A 10241-nucleotide genomic window follows, 5' to 3' on the forward strand; every position below is an offset into this window, starting at 1 on the left:
CAAGCATTCGGGAGAAGAAAAAAAAAAAAAAGAAGAAGAGAGAAATACCCAAAGCAACCAAGCTTAGTGATAGGAGAGGAAGAAGAGTAGGAGATTAAGGAAGCCAAAATTCTCAACCATTTTGTCACTCTATTACTAAGTAAGAAAACCCTCTCAACCCTCTCATTTTTTTTAATATAATTGAAATTTTTTCGATTATGTACATTTGATACATTGTCTAAAACTGTGTTGAGAATACTTTGTCTTGAATCTGCCAGCATGTTACCCAAATTTTTAGACAATTTTATACTCAGAATTTCGAGATGATTTCTTCTACAAATTTGTTGATAATGATGTCTAGTTTATCCTGAAATTTTCGGAAACAATTTTTGAGCTTTCTACGAATTTATACAAATTTTTAACTAAATCTGAAACAATGTTGAGAATAATCTGTCTTGAATCTGCCAGCATATTACCCGAATTTTTAGACAATTTTATACTCAGAATTTCGAGATGATTTCTTCTACAAAGTTGTTGATAATGATGTCTAGTTTATCCAGAAATTTTTGGAAACACTTTTTGAGCTTTTTACGAATTTATACAAATTTCTAACTGAATCTGAAACTGTGAGACAGATTTTACCATGTATGTGAAAATTTATTTAAAATTCTATACTAAGCCAAATCTTGTAATTTCTGACTAGAAGATGAAATTTGAGAAGTCTAGTTTCATAATAAATCCTTAGATTATGGGTTTGATCTATAAATTTAAGCATGGAATTAAAATAAGGAAATGTGACAAATCTGTGTCATAAACACCCTTGAAATTTGTTTAGAATTATTTATAAGTTATTTTTGGGAAAAGCTTTCTGAAAAATAACCATAACATGTTTATTGAGTATCCTGTAGATTGATATGAATTTTAGAGTTGTATAAGTAATGTATTTATAATTTTATTTGCAAGATATATACTCTGAAAATTTTCTGGACAGAATAAAATCACCACTTTAATATTATGCTAGTCTAATTTTGTAAATCAAAAATTTGTGCATGTGTGTGTTTAGGGTTTAATTCTTGTATCTAAGTTATTATTCCATACCATGGTTTAAATAAATTGTTTATTTAAATTCTGTACTTTTATTTAGTATTGTGTGACACATGCAATATTTTATGATTGGGAATTTTAATGAGTTGTATAACATTACTTGTGATTAAAAATTTGGAGTTATTTGTGATTAATATCAAAATTAACTGAAATGATTAACGACATATACAAAGTTAACAATTGACGGTTAATACCAGTTGTTCGGGGTGAGTCTTGGTTTAAAGACTGTACGGAATTAAGAGTTGACGGTTAACACCGGTTGTTCAGGGTGAGCCCTGATTTTGAGAATTCTCACGTAAATTGTGTTACGAAACTCTAAGATGGCACGGGACGTATTTGAACCCTTTTCGGTATTCGGTTTTGGAATAAGGGTGGATGTGCAGGTGGCACACAGGGAGGTTGCTTACCCCTGGCAGACCGTTTCCTTGGGGCAGACCACGGATGCCACTACTTGGGTATATAACTCCGGACGTGGGCATCCCTGGTAGTTACGGTTGGTAACACTTAAATATTTGACCAAGGGAGGGTTTCAAATTAACCGTTGCCATGCTTAGTGGTTGGTGAGTTAAATCTCTTTGGTGAGATTTCGAGTGTCACCTAAATTATTAAAATTACTGAAACTATTCTAATGGTTGTAATTTCTGTGTATAATTATATTGTTATCTCATGTTTAGAATATTATTATTTGTCTCTTAAAAAGAATGGTAGGTTGGTTACGTTTTCTTACTGTGTTGCAAAACTCATGGCATATATTTTGTTGCCCTGGCGTTTCATGCCAGATTATGTTGAAGAAGCGACTGAGGCTGAAATTGGAGCTGCTGCCAATATCGAACCTTGGATGACTTAGAGTCAATATTTTGTCAGAATAAAATCCTGTTATCCCTTGTATTAGGATTAAACTATGTTGTGACGTTGTGTGTGAACTTGTAGTTTTATTCTGTCCTTGGACTTTGGCTTTGTAAGAACTTAAAAGTTCCTAACTAGTAGTTAAAATTTTATCTAGCAAGTTATTGTTAATTAAAATCTTATGACGTTTCAAAAAAAAAAAAAAAATTTTTTGGGGCGTCACACCTCCACCCTCCCTTAGATTCTTCTAACTGAATTTATGTAATATATATGCAAGCCTAAGCATGGTTAAGTCATCTATAGCAACATAGTCCATGCATGTTTAAAACTTTGATAGGATGAGAATTTCATTGTGCTATAGTTTCATATTCCTTCTTGATATAAATATATGGCTTAGCTATTGTTCTTTTTATGTAATTAATATTCTCCATTGTTGAAACAATCTTGCAAAAAAGAGTAAGATGAGATGAGAATGACCCCTTTACTTGAAGTATAGATTTTTCTCACTGTTTTAGACTTTATCGGGCGAAAAGAGAGCTCTAATAAATTGAAATTAATTGATGTTAAAAATCTGTGTATACTGGAAGTATATTTAGATGTTGTACACTGTGTAAAATTTTTACAAAATTATCGGACACCATTTTCTTACCAAAACAAATATTTTCCCTAAGAATCACTTACAACACAGCAGAAGCAGCAACTTCAAACAGGTCCCATTTTCTCTACAAATAGTATTTTTCTGCACGACCACTTGGAAAAGTTAGATTTTTAAGTTACCTTTCAAACGCCGCTGGTTTCATAATTTTTATTAAGTATTGAGAGAGAAACACCAATTTTTCCAAAATGTGACAGAATCTGTCCAGTTTTCTTATAAAAATTATTTGACCTCCTTCGACTGGTTTTCAGTCTTCACACTCTTCTGGAAATATGTTCTAAACTCAAAAATTTAGCAAACCGTTCTGACCATGCCTTTTTCGACACTGCTTGAATACCCTTTTTATCTTTCAAACACAGAACACCTGAGCTGACGTTTTCATGGCCTGGATACATATTTTTACTTCATTGCTGTTTGGCGGCAGCAGCAATGCTGAATTTACCAGGTCACCATTTATTCCACAGAATAAATTTTCAAGTGATTCAAATCAGAAAAGTTAGATTTTTAAGTTACCTTTCAAACGCCGCTAGTTTCATAATTGTTTATTCAGTATGGGGAGAGAAACATCATTTTTTCCAAAATGTGACAGAATCTGTCTAGTTTTCTTAGAAAAATTATTTGACCATCTTCCGTTGATTTTCAGTCTTCGAATCCTTCTGGAAATATGTTATAAACTCAAGTATCTAACAAGCCCTTCAAACCATACCTTCTTTTGACACCGTTTGAGGCCGCTTTTTATTTTTCCAACACAGATCACATGTGTTGGAAGTACTATAACTCACTGTCCCAGAAACACCAGTTCTCTTCCAAAATTTAATTCTCCCTTTTAAAATCGTTTTTAGCTCTGGTATTCTTCTCGGAATATTTTCCTAACTCAATGAACTAGCACCATTTAAAATATCGTAATGGTTGAACATCGTTTGGTATGGGTTTCATATTTTTTTTTTTTACCATACAGTGCTGAAAGAAGTAGTGTGTAGATTCCTACGGAATTTGGTGATAATTCCTAAGACATTCTATCATATTTATTTTGGTTGTCATACACGATTGTGTTGTGCTATATAAACATTATGTCACTGTAGTTTTCAAACTGAAACTCGTACATGCATCAAAATGTGGATTGGATAAAGTAAAGGGACACGGAATCAAACAGATACATTAAAATTTAAAAGTAATGGGGTGAGCCCGTTTTAGAATTTTGCGCAAGTGAGTTGCGAACCCTAACATGGCACGGGAAGGTATTTCGGCTCTTATCGGTACAGGCGATATAAGGTTGGTGGTGCGGGTGTCACAACGTAGACCGTTCCCTTGGGGCAGACCGTGATGTCACGACTCGGGTACGTAACCCTGGTGCGTGGGCATCATAGGTAGTTACAGTAAGTAACACTTGAATATTTGACCAAGGGGGAGTCAGAATTGCCCGTGGCCATTGCTTAGCGGTTGAGTGGAAATAGTGCTCCGCGGGGAGTTACTTAAATTTACCTGATTAACTGAATCTAAGAGAAATTAGAAAGAAAAGCATGCATTTTCCTTATGATGAATCACTATTTCCATTTGTCATCTTTATTTATTTATCTATTGTTATTAATTCAACTATTAGCATGTCTGTTATGCTTACTAAATGTTGCTTACTATTCTGTTATTATACGATATTTATTATTTATGAGTATTATTATCGGGGTGGGTATTTTCGAGATGTAGTATATTACTGAGCTCGTCGCTCATTGGCATTCTCGTTGCCCTGGCGTTTTATGCCAGGTACCGAAGAAAACGAAGGAAACGCCGAGGCCGTGCAAGGTGACGTTCAGCCTTGGTTAGCTTGAAGAGTCCCCAAATTCCACAAACCATTTCCTATATTTCTCTATCTTTTCTTTTGCAGTGGTTTTAAACTTCTTTTTGTGTACCGAGACTAAGTTTTAAGTTCTATTAGAATTGTAATTTGAAAACCTTGAAATTTGTGGGTTGTTAATTAATGGATATTAGTGATGTTTGATGGCAACATTGATTTTAAGTCCTAAATCTTATTATGATGTTCAAAAAAAAATTTGGGACGTCACAGCTGTACTAACGGCGCAAATCTCCCCTCTCAGAAACAGCACAAGACAATCCCAGAACAAATCAATTGGGAGCCCAAAAACCAAAGCAGACCATCCAAAACTTAGAAAAAATCCAAGGTAGGGCCAAAATACATCAAAACAGGGACAACAAACCCGTCTAGGATTCCAGTCGGCTCCCCAAGATGTGAGGGGAAGGGGAAAAAATAATTGAAAAGAGCTCAAATAATGACTTTCGAAAAATCACCTAGTTTCGATGAAAAATAAAAATAAAAAATGGAAAAATCAATCAATAATAAGCAAAAAAGATCAAAATAAAATTATAGGGTACAAGTCCATTAGATTTCGAGCATAATGCAAACTTTTTTTTTTTTTTTAGACGTTCCAGGATACAAGAAACAAGGAGGGAAGAATGAAATGAACAATCTTCAAGGAGAAAGATATCACTTTGATACCATGTTGAATGTATTGAATGTATAGATAAGAAGAAGAAGTTGGAGAGAGAGAGAGAGAGAGAAATGGTTGCTGTATATAATATTGATTAAAAAACATAGGGTTTTTCCCTCACACACAACTATTTATAATAATAAGAATAAGACATAAAGACCAAACTACCCCTAACACTTAACATTTTACCTTGTTTATTCTTGTGTTTTCCCACTATTTGTATTAGTTCATGTCCCTTTAATCTTACTAAAAAGTTCAGTGTAATTATATTAAAAGTATGAGTTTGTTATATTTTCTTCAAACATCAAGGGTGATCAGTGTAATTTATCGTAAGTTTTACAAATTTTCTTAGTAGATAATGTCTTCTGCAATAATAGAAATCTGGAATTTAAAATATGACACTATTCAATGATTAGGTGAGACATTAGTAGGTAAAAGTTTAGAAGATTTTTTTAGTTTGTATGACATTGCTCACAAAATATAATTTTAGATTGAAAAAATTATTTGGGTAGATACTAATTCAGTCTAGACATTTTTTTAAGAAGCCTAGTCGCATTAGGAGGTGACGGAAAGATGAGAGAAATGAACTCGGACAGATACTTAGCCCACAAGAGATCACTTAAACCGAACTCTAATACTGTATTAGAATTATACTTAAAATCAATTAACAAAGAGTCGTGTAACTTGTAGATTATATGAATTGAATGTGAGTTATTATTATTATTATTATTATTATTATTGTCATTTGTGAATTTTGGTAGAAGGGTACTTAAAAATAGGCATTAAATTACAACATCTACCTACAACTCGGGCATATGTCACAGGCTGGCTGGCCATGAGCACATCTGAAGAAGAAGACAAAGAAATTACGAAACAAAACAATATAAACATGAAATTATACATCTCATAATAATCACAAAACCAACCACACGATTCCAATATAAAAAAAAGAAAAAAAAGAAAAGAAAAAGAAACAGAGATCAATAATAGCACTGCCTCTTGCCTAGCCCATGAAGGCAACCAAGCCAGCCAGACCTATCGAAAACCCGAGATTCATGCTCCCAAAACTCCCTGCTGCTCCACTGTATGGGTGTGGTGTGGTGGTGGTGGTGGTGATCGCAGGTGTGGTGGAGGGCTCAGTGGTGGGAGTTGCCGGAGAAGTAGAACCCGCTGGGGTGGTTGGTGATGAGCCAGAACTTGGGGTGGTGGTGGAGGAGGTGGCCGCCACGACGTTGATAGCCATCTTCATGCCACCTTGACAATGGCCAAAAGAAGGGCAGGCAAAGTACATGGAACCAGGTTTGTCAAGGGTGATGGTGGTTTGGCCACCATTGTAGGTGTTGATGGCATTGCCTGTGTTGCAACTGTTGTAGTCACTCTGGCTCATTACTGCCACACTGTGACTGCTTCCATAATTGAACACTATTGTTGTCATCAAGGTTGAAACTTTGGTTAGAAATTATTAAAAATTTTAAACCCATCTTTGAAATTTTTTGATTGGTTTGATTTATAAAGGCGAGCTTGTGAACTGGATAGGTGCAGTCACCCTTGGACTTATTAGGGGTCACATTTCAGTAACTCCATACGTTTATTGAATTGGTCTGGGTCCGTCGTAAGTCTCCATTTAATCATTTGAATTGTTTATTTTTTAAATCATTTTGGTAGATTATGCACGTAAAAAATCAAATCGATATGATAATCATTGTTATTTAATTTTATAACATTTGTTTTCAAAAAAATGAACTACATGAATGATTTTAAAATAGACTATATATCTTTTTGGAGACGTGTGATAAAATTATGTAATTATGTATGTTGGATTGACTTATTTTTTGCGTGATCTATACAAAATGACTTAAAAAATGAACAATTCAGATGATTGAAATGTAATCTGTAGTGAGTCTCACAAACCCAAACAATACCGTTTCCATCTATAGTTATAAAACTGAAAATTTGGAAATGATTCCAATTTGTACTCCACACACACACACACACACACACACACACACACATAGATAAATTACAATGGTTTCTTTTAAATTTAAAGAAAAAATAATAAGTTTCACAAATTTGATATATATTGATTCTCTTTAAAGTTTTAATTCACATAATATTTAGTTTTATTTTCATCAATAATTCATTAGTTATATGAATAAAAAAATAATGTTATCTTTTTAACACTAAAATGTATATCATACATTGTTTGTCTTTATATTTTCACACCATAATTTCGGTCCTTTAGCCTTACTAAGAAGAAAGTTGGTGTAATTATGTTAAAATTGTAGGATTTCTTGTATTTTTCTCAAACATTAGAAGAGATCAATATAATTTACCTTATATATATATATATATATATACGTGCGAACATTCAAAAATAATTGGCCAATGGTATGTATTTAAATATTTTTGTCTCTAAGTTCTAATGCATTCCAAATTATCGGATCATAATCTTGAGACATAATTCAATAATTAAGAATGTATTGGGATTGTTTGGCATAACTTATTATAAAGTAAAAGTTGATAATCATAAAGGACAAGGCAAAAGTACCATTCTTCTAACTTTCAAATAATTTTTTTTTTTGACTTATTTAAATTATTTTTATCTAATAAATTATAAGTAGAAGTCGCACCAAACAATTTGACACAAACTTTCAAATTAAAATAAGCTATAATAAACTCTTTTAAGCTGCAACAAACAGTCCCATTGAGACATTGGACAAAAAATTCAAATGGAGAATCTCGTGCTAAATTATTAATATACAAAACATAGATTTAATTAATGTATATCATGTTAAGAAACTTAAAATGATAGAACATGCATGTTTGGTAACCATTTCGTTTTCAGTTTATTATATTTATAAAAATTTTAAAAATTGTCATAAAAATTTGTTTGATAATATATATATATATATATTTTGTTTATAAATGGTTATCTTAATTTGTAAATTTGAGAAAAAAACGTAAACTCAAAAATGAGTTTACGTTAGTTTTTAAATAGAAATTTAAAAATTTGACTAACAAATTTTTTTTTTCAATTAATTTTTTTTTCAAATAATTTTTTTTAATTAATTTTTTTTTAATTGTAATGTGTATGATTCCATTGTCATAAATTATAAAAAATAAATATAAATATTTTAAGTCTGAACAAACATATTTTTTAGTTTATGTTTTTAAAATTTTACTAAACGCGTTTGTAATTTATGTTATTTTTTAAAAATAAACGAAAACCAATTTATAAAATTTTTGTAAACATAAATAAAAAACGTAAACCTTACCAAACGCTCCACGTCAAAATTCATATAACAAAAAATGTACAACCATTTAAAGTCAATTTAACATAGCATGCACATTAAGCAGACCCTTAAAACAAATATATGTATGCATTCATTGTTTTTATGATGGCCCCATAAGTTGAACCAACTTACAAAGTGTATCGCCGACAGTGAAAGTTGCTCCGGCAGCCCAAGTGCTATAATCTGTAGTCTGGCTCCACCCACTGGTGCCGCCAACCGTGTGCTGCACTGCTTGGACCGCCGGAGCAACCACCACCAAGAGGGCTAGGACAGCAGCTGCCATTGCCATTGCCATTGCCATATCTCCAAAGCTTTTTCTTATATGTATGTATGTATTAGATGCTTAGCAATGAAAGTGGATGAGAATGAGGCACAATTGTGGTAGAAAGTCTCATTGGCATGTTATATAGAGAGTCTATAGACAACCAAAGTCATGAAAGTTGGTGTACTAAATGCAATATATAATTTACAAGGCAATAAGTTATGTACATGTTTGTTTACTTACTTCTGTCTCAATCTAATAATTTGGTGTGCCAATCTCCCCATGTTCACCTAACGCATTAAGAAGCTGTCACTCTCTCTCTGTCTCTCTCTGTCTCTCACACACACACACACACAAATCATATAGCTTATGGTGGTTTAATTGTCTCAACCATTAAGTTAATGTTGCGTGAGTAAAGCACAAGCTGAGATGTGTTAGTTTGGAGCATATTTCAAGGTAATATTTATCCATATCGGATAAAAGTAAATGAAGATTTTAATATATATTGAATAGAGCCTAACTTACAGACTTAAACTTTTAAGTAAAATAAGTATGAATTTAAAATAATATATGTTGGGTTCTAATATCGTTCAAATTAGACCGATATTGTTGCACGTTTGTGAGTTCTTCAAATTACAAAAAGTCATTTTCAAAAATTAAATGGAAAATTATCCTGGTAATCTTTATACTTTAGTTCTTGTGTCATTTTGATCTTTGTAATTCTCATTAGCTCGATTTTGACATTGAATTTATAAACTTATCTCAATTTGATCCAATTGATTATAATTGTTAGCATTTTTTTTAATGAAAAATAGGCTTATAAGTTACACGTGTCATATTTTTAGGGATAAAATTATAAATTTGCTCAACTCAGCGAGTTAACCTCAACCAGTTCAGTGAGGTTAACTTTACAAAAATTAAATGGAAAATTATCCTGGTAATCTTTATACTTTAGTTCTTGTGTCATTTTGATCTTTGTAATTCTCATTAGCTCGATTTTGACATTGAATTTATAAACTTATCTCAATTTGATCCAATTGATTATAATTGTTAGCATTTTTTTTAATGAAAATAGGCTTATAAGTTACACGTGTCATATTTTTAGGGATAAAATTATAAATTTGCTCAACTCAGCGAGTTAACCTCAACCAGTTCAGTGATAATTTTTCGTCAAAAACTCTTAATAGTGTTATCAATTTACTAAATTGATACAATATCTAAAATTAAGAGTCAAATTGAATTAATTGAAAGTGTGATATTAAAATGACATTAGAGACAAAATGTAGGACAACCAAAGTAATGGGCATAACTCCCCTCAAGATTCCATATTCTCCATAACCCTCAAAACTTCATTTTGTAGCCCTATGAGATCTTACAATGGTGATTCGAATTATTCATCTCATAAGTCTTAAAGAAAAAAACATTTATGCAAACAATTAGGTTGATTAGAAATCAATACAGGTACTAATTAATCATGTTTCGTTTTATGAAATTGACGATTGTAGACACTCCATTTTTGACCGACCTTAAGACTCGGACGTCACCGATCGAGCGCTTGGTGATGTTGCATATTGTGCTCGTCCAGAAGTTTCAGAATCTCG

General features: G+C 32.2%; 1 protein-coding gene across 1 annotated transcript; it reads right to left on the minus strand.

Annotated features, from left to right (window-relative positions):
• Positions 1–5951: 5951 nt before the first annotated feature.
• LOC114309091 (mavicyanin) lies at positions 5952–8766 on the minus strand. The gene is made up of 2 exons (XM_028254790.2): positions 8511–8766; positions 5952–6507 (listed from the first exon to the last, which is right to left on the minus strand). The coding sequence occupies exons 1-2, from the start codon at positions 8677–8679 to the stop codon at positions 6089–6091; spliced, it is 588 nt and encodes a 195-aa protein (XP_028110591.1). The 5' UTR covers positions 8680–8766; the 3' UTR covers positions 5952–6088.
• Between the last annotated feature and the right edge of the window lie 1475 nt (positions 8767–10241).

Source organism: Camellia sinensis, chromosome 2 (genome assembly GCF_055761805.1).
Source record: "Camellia sinensis isolate YWXY chromosome 2, ASM5576180v1, whole genome shotgun sequence".
NCBI lineage: Eukaryota > Viridiplantae > Streptophyta > Magnoliopsida > Ericales > Theaceae > Camellia > Camellia sinensis.